Here is a 15,836-nt window from a genome sequence, read left to right on the forward strand (position 1 = left end):
TTATAACTAATTGTAAATGGAATTTTGTAAATAAAATAGAAAAAAATATTGAAATTGTACCAAATGGCTATCAATTAATATTCATCCCTTGAAGTCAGTGAAAAAATCCCTTTCCCAAATCTGTTCACTGAACTGAACATAACAATCTTGTAATACACGGGCTGGTGTTTGACCTTGTTTACTGTGTTAAAATGCTCAGCATGTTGCAAACACTCATCTTTAATGAAAACCTTGCCAAAATCCACAGTTTAATTGCAGATTCAGTGTGTGCTTGGTGGCTTTTTGAGTTCAAGTGGCATGAGAGTATTAATCCCATTATGCAAATATGTGGCCAAGCACGGTTAAAAAGTGTAAAATGATTGTCTTTTTGAAATGCAGAATTTGTAATCCAGTATGAAGACTCGCTGCACCACCAAGGTCACTGGCATGACATTGCACGGGTTCCCGGGACCAAGACAACGGCTCACCTCAAGCTTTCACCATATGTCCACTACACATTCAGAGTGTTGGCCCGTAACGCTGTGGGTCTGAGCGAGCCTAGCAGCACATCTCGAATGTATAAAACTGAGCCTGCAGGTACGGAGCCAGCTGTTATAAATGCTATTCAGTTTTGCACCAAAACATTAATAATTGAAACCATGACAACAGGTTGCTTCCCCTAAACTTATATATAGCTTTCCCCAAACTTAGATGTTTGGGAAATGTTTCTGAGTACTTTCTTGGAATCTGAAATTACTTTCTGGGTTCTATTAGGTACTATTATTTCACCTAATAGAACCCAGATTGTGGATTTGTTTATTAACTTTTTGATAACTTGCCAGATACTTTACTCAAATGTAGAGATTATTTTCTATAACAAAACATTTTTTTCCCCAGAATGTATATGTTTATCTAAAAAATTTACCAAATAACTTTCATGAAACTTTCATGAAACATGCTGGTTACAGTTCAAGACGCTATAGGTTACTTTCTCAAGACCTACTAGGTACATTCCCAGAACTCTGAAGTCTTTTTTTCTGCTTAATGCCATTCTGTAAGTTCCATAAAACTTAGCTACCAGGAAGTACAAGGAAAGTACCACATGCACTTTGGAAAGTAAACTGATTAAGTAAAAGTTGTGTTATGTATAATTTGTTAGTGTAACCAACACATGAGTTCAGTTACAATTTAGTTCCTCTATTTCAAAAGTCTCCAAAATCAACAAATAAAGAAATTCTCATTGTCAAAATAATAATAATAACAAAATAACCAGTTTAAATGTAAAATTGGCTATTTTTCTGGAATTTGTTGATTTTTCTTTTCTGTCTTCAGCTCCTGACCAGAACCCAAAAAATGTACGTGGATCTGGAAATAAACATAACAATCTTGTTATCACCTGGGAGGTAATCTCTATATGTTTAACCATTCTGAATTTGATCAATTACAGATGTGTTATTGCAAAGAGTACCATAACCAGCATTTGTGCCTCAGAGCTTAATTAGATTGTTGTTCATACTTATTTACTTCAGTGTAATGTAGTGCAGTACACCTCCAAAGAAGCAGCATCTAAAGAATATGTTATGTCTTAAATTTCTCTTTCTCCAGCCTCTATCAGGCCTTCAGTCCAACGGTCCTGGGCTTTATTATAAAGTGAGTTGGAGGCAGAAGAGGCCAGGCAGCGACTGGATAACAGCCACTACCAACAACTCCATGTATACTGTATCTGAAATACCCACATTTAGTCCATTTGAGATAAAGGTTCAGGCTGTAAACAACAACGGAGATGGACCAGACCCCACTGTTGCTATCGGCTACTCAGGAGAAGATTGTGAGTCCACCTTAACCTTTTAAGGCCTTTAAGTTCTTACAAAAAAGACTGTTAGAGCCTGAGGCGATGTATTTGGTTGCAGACCCTGTAACATTTCACTCTGGCCTTTTGGTTGTAGCCTGTTCTAATGTTATGTATCTTTTTTAACTCTACAGTGCCCGCAGCAGCTCCAGCAAATGTTCAGGCTGTAGTGCTAAACAGCACCTTGGCTCGGGTACGCTGGGACCCTGTGCCTCCTCATTTAATACGAGGGCAGATCCAAGGATACAAGGTACAGAATTTTGATAAGCATGTTGAATAACAAGCCGATTCATCTAATGAAAAGTAAATGGTAATCTACACATCTTTGGGTGAAAGATACGTGTGTAATTTCTCTCCTGTTGACAAATACAAAGTTGTCCCAGTTGAAGCTTCAAGGTATACAACAATATTGTTACTTTAATGATAAAACGTCCATTTAACACACTAGTGAATTTGTACTGAAATTAATGTCATCAAAGTTGCAGTTGGTGACTTTTATAGAAAGTCTTTTTTACATATTGTTAAAACTGTCACTATGTTGTGACAATACAATATGAGTCTTTAAAAAAATCAATCTTACTTCAGGTCAGTTGACTCTTTTTCAAAGTTGACAAAACATCCCCAAGGTGAGTAAGTTGACAACTGTGCCACTCAGTTCCACAAAAAATAAAAAATAAAATCAAACACCAAATGACCGTAACTTCTAAATTACAAATACTGAATTATCAAAATGACCAGAAATTGGCAAAATAATAATAATAATAATAATAATAATAATAATAATAATAATAATAATAATAATAATAATAATAATAATAATAATAATTATAAAGAGTGGAATTCATTTCTAAACACTTCAATGATACGACTTACAGACAACTTTAATCTTGAGCCTTTGACAAGATATATGTTCAGTGCATAGCCCCTTATGGGATTTGTTTTTTTTATTATTATTTTATTTTGCGTTGCCGCATTGCATTCCTTCACAATAAATATTGGTTTCCCTCACAATCTATATGGAAAATAGACACCTTAGTCTATTTTCCATATAGCCATAGTGATAACAAACGTCAGTTTAAAATTGCAGCTATACAATATGAAAATGGCTACCAACACAAAAAAACTCCACAATCTATACTGTCACATGGTGATATTACGTCATGAAAATATGTTTAAATTTGTTTATGTTTATGTCAAGTAGAGTAGGGTAGTAGGTAGTAGGGTAGGGTAGAGTAGTAGCCCATAGGTTTATGGTGTGCTTGTATCCTAAGGAAAAAGATATAACATCTCAAATGAAATATAAAGATACATGGAAAAACCTTACAAAAACCTTATATTGTAGCTGTAGGAGCCATTTCTCCATTATTTTCAGTTAAAGTTTAGAATGTAGATTATTTAGTTTATTTTTTTGTTTTGTAGTTGATTTATAATTAGAATGTTTATTTTGTTGTTTCTAAATAAGTTTTTGGTTAGTAATTCACTTAATTAGTTAATTGATTTCAGTTTGGGAAGTGGGTGTGTTTCACAGTATAAATACGTAGAGTTTAGATGAGTCTTGAGGCATATGGGTGGTCTTATGGTTTTTTACCTGTCTGTCATCAGTCAGTTAGTCAGTTTTATCAGTGAGAACAGGTGCAGGAGTTAGGGTAGGTTTATCCGAAGCCTGTAACTTGTTTTTAGCCAAAAAACTGAATAAAAGTAAACAAAGAGCTGCATTTTGACTGTTTTGACCTTTTGTTGGACTGCGTAAACCAGAACCCATGATGCACAGTATTGACTGTTTGAGTTTATTTCATTTTGCTTTGATCACCTTTGAGATTTGAATTTTTTCGATTTTGGAATTAAGTTTTTGGGACAAATAGTCAATACAGTAGCAGCAACACTTTCAGTTCTCAAGGTCTCATCAATTGGCTAGTAAATACATTATTGCAAGGGGACGTAAAAGTGTTGAGTGGGAATGCAAAATTTTTGTGAGGGAATGCAACATAGATAAATTAGTTTATGTCCCATTGGGGGCTTTGTAGTTAGAAACCACACCTTAGTGTGATATTTGTGGACAAAGGACAGATCTCGCTTATTATATTTTTTTATTCCCTAGTCCATTCATCCATTGTCTACACCCGATTATCTGTATAGTTTTAACTTTTAAAAAAAGTGTATTTTGGATACAAAAATTACAGGAATAACACCCTTGCTCAACATGTATGCACAAATGACACAGATGAAGCTTCTGCATTTGACGCTGTTTGTTGCAGGTTCATTACTCGAGGACACACAGCCTTCATAAACACAACCCCCATCACACAGAGAAGCGCATGCTCACCTTTAGTGGGAACCACAGCCAAGGCCTGCTGCCCGGGTTGCACCCATTCAGCCACTATTCTTTCTATGTAAGCGTCTTCAATAAGAAAGGAGAGGGTCCCAAAAGTGAAAAGCAGGAGTTTAAGACACCTGAAGGAGGTATGACCTTTAAACTTTAAAACTCTAATATGTACATTTTTAAGTCTTATGAAAAAATGTCAAATGCATGACTATGCTAATGTTTTACCTCCTGAATTTAAAGGAACAGAAAGGAGAGTTTAGTACCATCTAGTGGGGAATTACAAAATTGCATTTGTTCAAGATGGTTGGAGAAATGTATTTATATTTATGTTAACCTTTTTACTATTCTGTCTGATATAAACTGGACATCATCTCATTGCCTCTTTCCCTTCATTGGTTTCTCTTACATTAATCAGATTTTCTGTCACTGACTTGTGTTCACTCATTGTTGATGCTTTTCTGCAGAGCCTGGGCCACCCGCCTCGCTGTCTGTCACAAACCCAAGCCTAGATTCTCTAACCCTCGAATGGAGTCCTCCTCATGAACATAATGGGCACATCACTGGCTACAACCTTAAATATCAGCCAGGTGAGAAGTTTTGTTTTTCTTGACAGACAGCAAGCGAGATTTTAAATCTATGTTATGTGAACATCATCCTCTGTCATCTAGTGCATAGCCTTGTAAGCCATTCTTTTTCATGGCTTAATCAGTAATATAGGAGAAGCTTAAAGTAGCTTAACTGCATTTAAATGTTCTTACAATTACAACAACATAAGTTAACAAATCAACTCTGGTCACTCCCAACTTCTGTTTCTGAACCCTCTGTTATCCAAATCTTTCCATTTTCACCCTTTTTATTATTGATACTCCATCTGCAACCCCTCACCCTCCTCCTATTGCTACACAACTTCCTGTTTTCCGACTTCCTTCTCCATCCCATCGTTGTCGTCATCCGTCCCTCACCCCTGTAGTCAATAACTCCAATGAACTTGGCCCAGAAGAGGAACTGGCCCTGGCTTCCAATGAGACCTCTGTCACTTTGCAAAACCTCAAGTACAGCCCACGCTACAAGTTTTATTTGAATGCCAGAACAAGCGTTGGAGCGGGCCCAGCCATTTCTCAGGAAGCTGTCGTCAAGCAGGATGAAGGTAAGTCATCAAAGGCAGACAAGTGTAAAACATGGAGCGTGTGGTATTTAAGATGACTAATAGCTAACATTTCTAAATTGTTCTTGGATGACCTTTAAACGAGACATCAAAAAGCATTAAAAATAATCCCTATTTAAAAGAAACGGTTGATTATATATATAGATATCGGTCAAATAGAAACCTGCAGACACATCTCCTATGTAATTGTACTTATTTAAGATAAATATGTCTGGAAGTTTCGTAATCTGAATTATTTTTAATCTGGAGCAGGGGAACTAAAAAAAGAAGCAGCATGTAAGGAATGTGATAGCACCCACAAACTTTAGACCTTTGTTTTGAAGCATGTTGCCATGGAAACGGTGATCAGTTTAGAGGGGAATTGTAAATTACTTGGAGGCTACGCCCTGGAGCACAAACTAATTAGATTATAATTCATGAAATAAACATTGTGCGTTATTGAAAATATCGACTGAAACAAACACATTAGGAAAATGTTTCTAAAGGTCATCAATTATGTGAGATGAAAGACCATTCAGTCTCGGTCTACTTTTGACACGTAAGCTTTTTTTAATTCACAATCTCCTTCAGAAAACAGCTGAATTCAAAAAATAATGTTTTCTAAATCAAGACTGGAAGAGTTTCCCAACATGATTTAATGGTAACAGCTTTGCTATTGAAGCTTGTGTCCTCTGTTATGTGTACATTTAGTTTTAATATTTTTTTCATTGTGAAGGAGCTTTTGTTCTATTTCTTGGCGTTTTGTCTGACAGAAAAGGTTACCTTGTTCAGGTTAAAGTCAATTGGCAAGACAGCAGCAACTTGCAGAAAAAAACATTCTTTTGAAATGTGAAAATGTTTGACTTTTGTCCTTAAAAATCTTAAACAGCTCAGCTAGAAGTAAAACATCTCATTTACAGTTGTGATCAGAAGTTTATATCTGCTCATTCTGGCCAGGAGTTTTAAGTTTATTTTGAGCTTTAAATTAGTTATTTGACATTTTTCAAGGATTGCACAACAATGGTCTATTATTAAAGAAATGCATGTTCCATTATCCTTTATAGCAAGAGTTACAATTTATTTAAAATTTCTACTTTACACAGGATCAGAATTACACATATACAGTAGGGTTAAATATATACACACATTTATCTAAATCTTTAAGTAAGGTGTGTCGAAGGTTGCCAATGCCAGGGGCTGTTAACCTCTGGTTTGTAATAGTAATTGATTGCAGTTGGTGTTTTTCCTTGTTAGCGTAAGATGGATTTGTTTGCAGTCATTTGACTAACCAGAGCTCAATATTTATTGTACATCACCATAGACTGAGAAGATGCTGACCAGGAAACAAGTACATCAAGTAAAATGGACACTTGCTTGACTTAAATTTGCAGCTGTCTAAATCAGCAAGTTAAATAACTTCTGCAGGAAAGTTTTATGGTCATATGGGAGTATTTTGATACTTTGACACACTATATGTTTAGAAAAAATTTTACGCACATAGGTGGTTAACAACTAGGATATAACTGGGTGACATTTACCTGATAGTCATGCATGGATCATGGATGTAAACATTTGATCACAGCTGTGCAAACATTTGAGATGATTGGCTTTGTCTCATATACTGAAGATTTATATTGTATATTCATATAAAATAATTACCTCAATGATACAAGTGAACGGACCCTTCTCGACCCGTTGCCTCATCATATTTTTGTTGGTTCAAAGAAAACTATCAACATCTAAGTATTTTACTTTAATTTTAGGTGTCTGCATTGCACTGTTGGTTCTACTTGTTTCCATGTTTTTCTCCTTAGATTCAGTTTCACATTTATCCAATAAACCTCATGTTGATACCCTTGAATTGAAAATATTTCTCTGATACAAAAGTGAGAAAAGCAGAGTGATGAGTGGTGAGCTTATTGTAGCTCACCTACTATTTTCTGTGTGTATTTGTTTCTTCAACCTGTAGCATCAAATGTTAACAGATGTGTATATCTAGGTGGAGAACATACTGCATGCATGCTGCTTATCTCTGAGGACTTCCACCTTTTCTCTTCTCTGTCCTTTATCCACCTAAATGTTTGAGTTCACAGCCACATAGACAAAGATGCTGTTTGACATGTGCCTTTTCAGTTTCACCTGATAAAACAGGATCAGACTTTATTAGAGTGGCATGCTGCTTTTCTTCTGATTTGCTGTCAACAACTTTGACCCTCTTGTACTTTTTGCACGGTGGATGTTGGTTGTGCTTCCTGCTGCATGGCGAGGTTTTTCCTTGCATGCTAATGAACTCTGTGCTTTGTGGATAATGACTGTGTGTCTGCTGTGTCTCCCTGTTTTTGTTTCCTTTGCATGTGTTTGGGTGTGGGTCCATATTTTATCCTCTTGGTGTTGTTTGCAGGAGGCACCCAAACCTCTCATCCCGTTGCAGGGTTTCCTCCACGCCGTCCGAACCACAAGGGTACAGACTATGCTGAGATCTTAGTAAACTACATGTTGGATTAGATGATTATGAGTTTGATTGTGAACTCCGTTTTTGATGGTTTATTGCCCCAGCCAGTGCTGTTGTGCACTTCTGTATGGGTCAAGGCATACATGTCACAGAATTACAAGTGCCTCTTCAAAAATGAGAAAACCATCAACAAGTTAAATCTATTTGAGCCATTTATTCCAAGTGAAACTCCTGTATACAACTGGTATCAGACATTTACATGTTATGTACAGAGAGAAACATATTCCACACATTTTTTGGGGATTAAGATCAGGGATTAGTGATTGCCACTTTACACATTGACATTGTTGTTCTTAATTTAACGGACTGCTTAGGGTCATCAAAAATGCGTAATTCCAGCTGGCATCTAATGTTTAACTTCTGAGGCAATGCGTTCTGATGCTGCCTAAATAATTGTACACTATATTATCACCTCATGATGTCAAACATGTCGTTAAGTGAGCTATGCCCTTCTGCAGCAAAATACTCTACAGTAAAGCTGCCGCTCCAGTTTGGATTATGTTCTCAATCTATCAAGTTTTCCCTAATTCCTCAAAGTGCAACCATAATTGTTTTGTCTAACATTTCAACTTTAGCTGAATCACTTTTTTCCAACAATGAAAAGTGCATGATCACAGTATGTTGAAGCGTTAACAGTCTCCTACTTGATTGTGCACATTACATTTCTGTATTGATAACCCTTTTTTATGTGTCTTGTGTAATATTCTGATTTTCTAATGAAACATTTTTCATTAGCTCTAAGTTTCCAGAAATAAACACTAGACATGGATCAAACTATGTCTATGCAAAACACGAGTTTTGTTTTTTAACTCCATTGTGGAAATAGACTTGTTGATGATATTCTAATTTATTAAGATGAACTTGTATAATCAGGACAGAGCAATTGATTGCCATTTGTTGGATTTCCCATTGCCCCACAGGCCAGCTTTGATGTTTGTCTCTTTTCTTGTGTGCTCAGCCCGGCCTGTGAGTCTTTTTGCGAATGTTAGCTCCTCGGTTGAAGAAGATGGGGCCCTGATCACTTGGGAGTACTGGGGCCCAGAGAAAAATGTTTATGTAGAGTACATTGCAGAAAACAGTAAGAAAAATCACCTCATTGATATTTCTCTCAGCTTCAGGCATGGGTGGCAAGAGACTCCTACTTCATTACTGGCTTCAGCAGGTGATTAAAAATATCGGCAGTCATGTTAACGCTGGGTTTTGCCAGGGAAGACTCTGATTTAATAAATTAAGTTTTCCGTGATTGGATTCTGAATTGCTCAATGCTGGAATTGGCTGGAGTTCTCATTTCCAGTCATAACACTGACAGAATTTATGAGTAAAATCTGACAAAAAGCAGCACTTCCCGTCATCTTTATACCCACAGAGGTTGACTAAAGTGCTTTCAATTGCTTATTTCTACCTGCGGTGAGGTTAAAAGCTCTGTGGTATGACTCTCTCACACCTATTGTTTCAATCATTCAGTTAGGAAATGTCATCATAATAATATCCACCTAATTCAAAAAACTCAATTCAGTGATCATCAGTCATGACACATTTCACTTTTAGCTCATTCCCACTTTTGCTTGTTTGGTGGCCCTGACAGCTCATATGCAGGTAAACAGATAAAACACTGCAACACTTCTGAGGCTTTCAGTGGACAAGTCAGAGTGAGATTTCTATCTCAGCGACAGCATAGCTGTGAAATCACTGCACAGAGTGACATAGAAATAGATCTTTTATTTCTTTATCTGAAGGTCTGAACATTAAGTGTTTTTTCTAGTGGGTGTTTTTATGTGTCAGATCATAGGATTGCCACACCATTTTTTGTGGCTTGGAGTGCAGAATAGCCTTAAAAAAAAGAGTAATAACAAAATACCTTTTGAGCCTAGAAGTACTTTTGTAACCTTCAAAAGCGCGTGAATACCTCTTGAACTTTTTAATATTTTGTCATAATATGATACCCGTGGAGTGAAAGGAAAGTGAAAGGCAGTTTTGCACATTTTTCTAAAACTATAAATCTGAAAAGTATGTTGTCCATTTTTATTCAGCTCCCTAATAATTACTTTTTAAAACAACCTTTGGCTGTAAGTCATTTGTGGTATGTCTATCACCTTGGTAAGGAGCATGCGCAATATTTGCACATTAGCAGTAGAGTTAATTGTCAGTGAGATTGTATGCAGATTGTCTGCGAACGCCACTTTTCACATATTGCTGTGATTTTAATTGAATTCATGCCTGGATTGACTGGGTCATTTCAACAGATGATTGTGCTTAAAGCAGTCCATTGTACCTCTGGGTTGTTGCCTTACTGTAGGGCAAATCGCCACTCTTTTCTCAGGTCTTTTGCTGTCTCCAATAGATTTTCTCCCAGATCACCCCTATGTTTAGGGTGATCTGCACCTTTTTCGGCCACACGAGGTATTTAGCATGTCAGCCAAAGATTAGGGTGAATTTTGGTGTGATCTGGCCAGAGCACCTTCTTCCACATGCTTGTTTTGCCTCTGATGTGGCTTTTCTATGAGTATTTCTAATTGCCACTGTGTACAGCTGTGATAACAAAAAAATGGCATATTGTGACAGTTTGGTTCGATTCTGCAGTGTGTGGTCCAGAGGGGATTTGGGTGGTTTTGACCAAATTTTGGAGCAGATAAACAAGACCAAATGATCATGGGTATTATGACAATTTATCATAAATGAAAGCAAATGAAAACCAGAATATGTTTGAATATTTTCTATGTGGCAGACATCTTTGCTGTTTATGTCTCCCTAGATTATTGTGTTTTTCTAATTAAAATATGTTCTGAGCAACAAGCAGCTGTTCTGAACCAAGCTGGTTTCCTTTTAGTTATTTTTAGGCAGCACTAATTGTCAACAGTTTTTTTTTTCAGTATGCATGGGCTTGTTGAAGTGCATTGAGCTACCAGGGTCACCGCAATCATTTATTCAAAGCCTAAATTGATTTTTTTCCCCTACTCCTGGAATATATAAAATTGCCTGCAGAGTAAGGCCGTATAAGTAGTTCCCATTGTTTCACCATCTCCATGGACCATTGAAAGCTCTGTTCGCTCCCTCAAACATACCTCTCTCCGTCGACGTCCCTCCTGCAGGTGAAGGTGAAGAGGAGTGGCAAAAAGAGCTTGTGAACGGCTCTCAGAACGTTAAGCTGAAAGGTCTAAAGGTGGGCCTCTCCTATAGGGTGCGTGTAGTGGCCAAGGGTCACCACGAGCAGCCGCTCCAGTCCGAGGAGCTGTTTGTCACGGTCCCAGGTGAGGCGCGTCCTGGGGTGTAGCCTCCGTCTTGACCTGGCCGAGTCAGGCCTCATAACGTCACTTGTGTAAAGTATCTAGTAGTTTGTACCATTCTACCATTGCAAAGTTGAGTTTGTTTTAGCTGAAATGTTGCTATTAGGGGTGTAACGAGATCTTGTGGTATTAAAACACTGCAATCCTTCTCATAAAGTTGAAATCATTTTTGCAAAGTACAATGTAGCTGTCAGTGCTTTCCCTGGTGAAGTAAATATAAGCTGTTTTATCAGACAGGAAGCTGGGTGCCTTAAACTTGACTACAATGAAGCCCAAAATTCTCCTGGCGGATTTAGAGTCAAGTGATCTTGTAATTTTACCTACGTGTTCTTTCTCACTAGAAGAAATATTAATGTTGAGCCAACCGGAGTCCTGACTTGACTCTGATAGAGAATCTGTGGAGGCAGTTAAAGATTAGGGTGATGGTAAGGAGGCCGTCTAACCTCAAAGACAAAATAAATCCTCAAAATCAAAGTGGAAACATGCAAAAAATCTTTCAACGATCATAAGACGGATTTGATGCCAGAATTAATCTATTCATTATTCAAAAGGCTTTACATAGTTTTCAAATTTCAGATCTCCTAGTTTTGTTAACCTTCCTACAGTGGCTTACTACTTCTACTTACTTTTTTAGCAGAAAGAAACTTCTTGGTTGAGTGAGAGGGATTTTAAATCTAAATCTGCCTGACTTGTGAATAATTTTTGGGCTTAGCTGTTGGTTTGAGATTCAGAAGAACAGAAGTGCTTCTTGATTTGCTTTGCTTTGTTGAAGGAGTCAACTAATAAAGACCTCTCTGGCTGCCATACGACTATTTGTAAAAAAAAAAAAAAAAAGCCTCTCTGCATTTTAATTGTTTATCTGTCATTCTTTTTCTGTAGCTGGTAGACAAAAGAAACAGTGATAGGACTGAGAGTAACTATGAACTATTTTTAACATGATTCAAAATCTGAGTCTAGCTAACAATTAGCTGCTGGCAACTCAGCTAATTGCAAATCTAACTACCTATTTCAGGTTTTTGATGTTTTCAAAATGCTTAATCTGAATAAATTTGAGCTGACTTTATAATAATCTCAACAGAGATATTTTATAATATGTGAAACTTTAGCTCGATTTGTAAAAACAAGAAAATGTGGAACAAAAGTTTTTTCTTCTTTTCATTGTGAATCTCCTGAACTGGATTTATCGTTACACCCCTAGTCGCTGCAGTGTAACAAACATGCAAATATATAATGTTTAAGAGTTTGCATGACCTTTGGGTTTTAAATTTTTGCACTTTGTATATTAATCTCATTCTGTAGATATGCAGATAACAAAAACAAACAATATTCTAATATAGATTATTTTGAGTATAGCGTTATAATTTCCAACCTAGACTAGAAAAAAACTTGTATGATGGTCAGTGATTGTAGCTGCGTGTGTTTGTGTGTGTAATTGTCACTAAATGTAAAATTATTTTGCAATATTTCTAATGCAGTTCATCTTATTCTTAAATTAATACAGAAGATTTCCTGCTCATCTAACACAATTTGTAAAAAGTGATATTATGGTTCACTCATAAACTGAAATGACTAACTGATGGCTGCCAAAACAATGTAAGGTCATTTCAGCACATCATCGGAGGAAGACTTTCCTCATCACTGAAAAGACTGTAGAAATATTGCATTTACAATTATCGCATTATCTCTCCATCTCTGGCCAGCTGTGACGAGCAGACAGGTAGACATCGCCACTCAGGGATGGTTCATTGGCCTCATGTGCGCCATCGCCCTGCTCATCCTGATCCTTCTCATTATCTGCTTCATTCAGAGGAATAAAGGAGGAAAATACCCCGGTGAGTCACTGCACAAACAAACCCAATGCGCAGTGTTTTCAGCTATCTTTGGAAGCTGTCAGAAATAACTTTTTTTGGAGAGTTTTACTCCCAAAATGTGGAATATTTCTACTGTTGTGTGAATGTTGGTTACTGTATTATGTTACTGATTCCTTTTCTGTTTGGAAAATTTCATATTGGCACATTTTTCTACATTTCACAACAAGCATTCAGCTAAAGAACATGACACAAGTACAGAAGTGTTATTGCAAATATTGAGAAAGCCTACGTTTCTTTGTTTATGTCCCCAGTCAAAGAAAAGGAGGATGCACACACAGACCCGGAGTTCCAGCCAATGAAAGATGATGACTGTACTTTTGTGGAATACAGGTGAGAGAACGTGCTCTTGCTGCTGGATCCCTCATGCCCCCAAAGTCCACTTCTGGCCCACTTCCTTCCTCTTCCCAGCCCTTACAGCTGACAATAACCCATTCAAACCCACCGATATCAGTCACAGCATCAAGAGGAAGGCAACCGGTTTGAGCTTCTGCCAGGATTCTTAATGGGTCGGAGATGTCTTGGAGGCGTCTCGTGTTGGACTGGTGTGTCTGCTGGACATCACATTGTGATGCCATGTAGGGATCAGGAATCTTCAGGTTTAATTGATTTCAAATTTTATTATGTCAAAAGGTTTAGAAATGACTGTTACAAGAGATGCATAGTACAAGCAATCATTAACTCTCATCCCAACTAATAAGCTAATAACAAGCATTTTGCCGGCAGTAAATATAGTGTTAACACTTTGCCTAACCTTCTGGATGTTCTCCAGCTATGTTTGTTAGCCTCCTTCATCTGGGCTGCATCTCCAATAGCATGCTGAAAAAAAAGACAAAAAAGAAGCACTTTAAATCTGTACATGTAACGTTTTTGAATATTGTTTTTTAAAAGTCAATTTATAAGATAGTCTTGATTTTATATTTTGTATTCTATTCCTTTTTGTATGTAGATATAAATATGTTTGATGGATTTTATGCATGGGTATTCAACATTCTGCTCCAGGGAATAATATGTTGAATGGATTTATCGATTATATATAGATATAGTATATTGTATAACTGCATATGGATCTGATGTGGCATTTTAAGCATGTCTGAAGACTGAATAGGCTGTTTAATTGTGCTACTGACAGATTGTCGCCCGGTTTTTAAATTGTATTACATTTTAAGCCTAAAGTTGTTGGTTCCCCATTTCTTACTTATTAATTTCATAAAAAGATCGAAATCAACAGTACTGGAGGCAATGTTTAAGTTGATCCCAATACTTTTTTTGCTATCTTGATGACAAAGTTACATCAATCTCTGAAACACGTCAAGATGTTGTTATTTCTTTTTGAACTTGTTACATCTTTTTGAACTGCACAGTATATCACATTACCTTTACAACAACTGCTTGTGGGAATTATAATGTTCAGTAGAGATAGTTGAGAAGACTCTAGCTTAGGTGTGAGTTCATTCGGCAAAAGCTTGCATCCAAATATTTCCCGTAAGAAGAGGTAAATCAGGTGTAATGCTGTCTAAGAGCAGTATTTTGGAGACATAACAACCGGGCACATTGGTCAGACATTTAAAAGCAATGGGGAGTCCTGACTCTATTTTGAGTGACTGCTTGTGACAACACTGGAACTGAAAAATCAAAAATGTAAGTGTTTGTATTAAACTTCCAAGAAGTTGCTTCATGGAAATGTTAACATTATTGATCTGCTTTAATAAAAGTAAAATAGGACTGAAAGTTATTTATGTTTTATGCTTTCAAGATGTTTAGGTTTTATGAAATAGAAATATAATCAAATATAACATCCAAGCTCTATAATTTGTAGTGCCACCAGTACAAGATGGTTTTGAACTTTTTATTGCTAAAGGAAAATACCAACTGTCCATTGTATTAATAGAGAAAGAGGAACACAACAATGGATGCAAACGAAAAGAGAGATTTATTGGACAAACCACGTTGCAAAGTAACATAGTGCCTTTGTTAGAGAACTTTTTCCTTTCATCCTGTTTCGTTTTATTCAGCGGAAACCTTACAGTATGTCAATAAAAGGCATTACCTAACTCACCCGAGCTGTTTTTGGTTGTAGAACAACTAATTTCTGTTTAAGACATCATTTCGTTCCTCACTAATGTGAAAATAGTAAACTCTCGTAAGTGTGTGTGTGTGTGTTGAGTAGTGAACCAGTGTGTAGGAATGTTTGTCTATGTGGGATTTCAGTGAGATGTCCTGATTTGATCTCCGGGGTTGTGGGTCTCAGTGAAGGTAAGAGTGGTGATGGTGTCGGTGGGGGTTGTTTGAGGTCAGTGGAAGTCACTGTGGAGAAAAGCGCCTGCTGTCATCAATTTTAATATTCATTCATAAAGCCTTGATCATGCTCAGCGTAGCAAGTTTTCTTCATCAATATGGCCTCTGCTCTGACACTCTGTAAATGTTTTATGCTTACAGATTATAATGTGCTGTGTTAAATTTGAAGAACACCGCGGCATTATGATGGCTTTATGAACGCATCTCATTGACGTTCAGCTCATTTAACCACGGAACGTTTCTGATGATCTGATTTCCAAAGAAAGCTTTCTTTGCAGATGTTTCATACATTGTGCCCGGGTTGGGGTTATTCTCATGCTCGCTTTGCAGGACGTGCATCTGAAGTCTTTGCTTTTCAAGTTTTATTCACCTCATCGCGCCGGAGCTTCTTGTTTTTCATCACAGGCTCTTGTCTTGGGATGGGGAATGCTCTCTTTGTCCCTCAGCACATTCACCACCTCACGTTTGGTTTCAAGGGGAATTTAGATAGAGTGTGTCGGCTCGAGCTTTATTCCCTGTTGCCTGATAGAAACCAATCAATCATAGCTTCTGTTTTTTTGTTGTTTTTTTTAGACGTGG

The 15,836-nt window shown here is 37.0% G+C and overlaps 1 protein-coding gene across 14 annotated transcripts in view; it reads left to right on the forward strand.

Annotated features, from left to right (window-relative positions):
• Positions 1 to 15,836, forward strand: part of LOC102235878 (neuronal cell adhesion molecule-like) — a 101,260-nt gene that overhangs the window by 82,371 nt on the left and 3,053 nt on the right. For 7 of the 14 annotated variants that reach the window (XM_023325781.1, XM_023325770.1, XM_023325785.1 and 4 more), the window contains 12 exons: positions 379 to 576; positions 1,312 to 1,382; positions 1,585 to 1,807; positions 1,963 to 2,078; positions 4,084 to 4,288; positions 4,616 to 4,738; positions 5,122 to 5,298; positions 7,697 to 7,756; positions 8,766 to 8,885; positions 10,897 to 11,055; positions 12,792 to 12,923; positions 13,214 to 13,292. In XM_023325781.1, the coding sequence (XP_023181549.1) occupies positions 379 to 576; positions 1,312 to 1,382; positions 1,585 to 1,807; positions 1,963 to 2,078; positions 4,084 to 4,288; positions 4,616 to 4,738; positions 5,122 to 5,298; positions 7,697 to 7,756; positions 8,766 to 8,885; positions 10,897 to 11,055; positions 12,792 to 12,923; positions 13,214 to 13,292 (1,663 nt within the window). Of the gene's footprint in view, positions 1 to 378; positions 577 to 1,311; positions 1,383 to 1,584; positions 1,808 to 1,962; positions 2,079 to 4,083; positions 4,289 to 4,615; positions 4,739 to 5,121; positions 5,299 to 7,696; positions 7,757 to 8,765; positions 11,056 to 12,791; positions 12,924 to 13,213; positions 13,293 to 15,836 lie in introns of those variants that run through there. The other 7 variants (XM_023325790.1, XM_023325791.1, XM_023325794.1 and 4 more) reach the window with 4 other exon arrangements.

Source organism: Xiphophorus maculatus, chromosome 2 (assembly GCF_002775205.1).
Source record: "Xiphophorus maculatus strain JP 163 A chromosome 2, X_maculatus-5.0-male, whole genome shotgun sequence".
NCBI classification, from domain to species: Eukaryota; Metazoa; Chordata; class Actinopteri; order Cyprinodontiformes; family Poeciliidae; genus Xiphophorus; species Xiphophorus maculatus.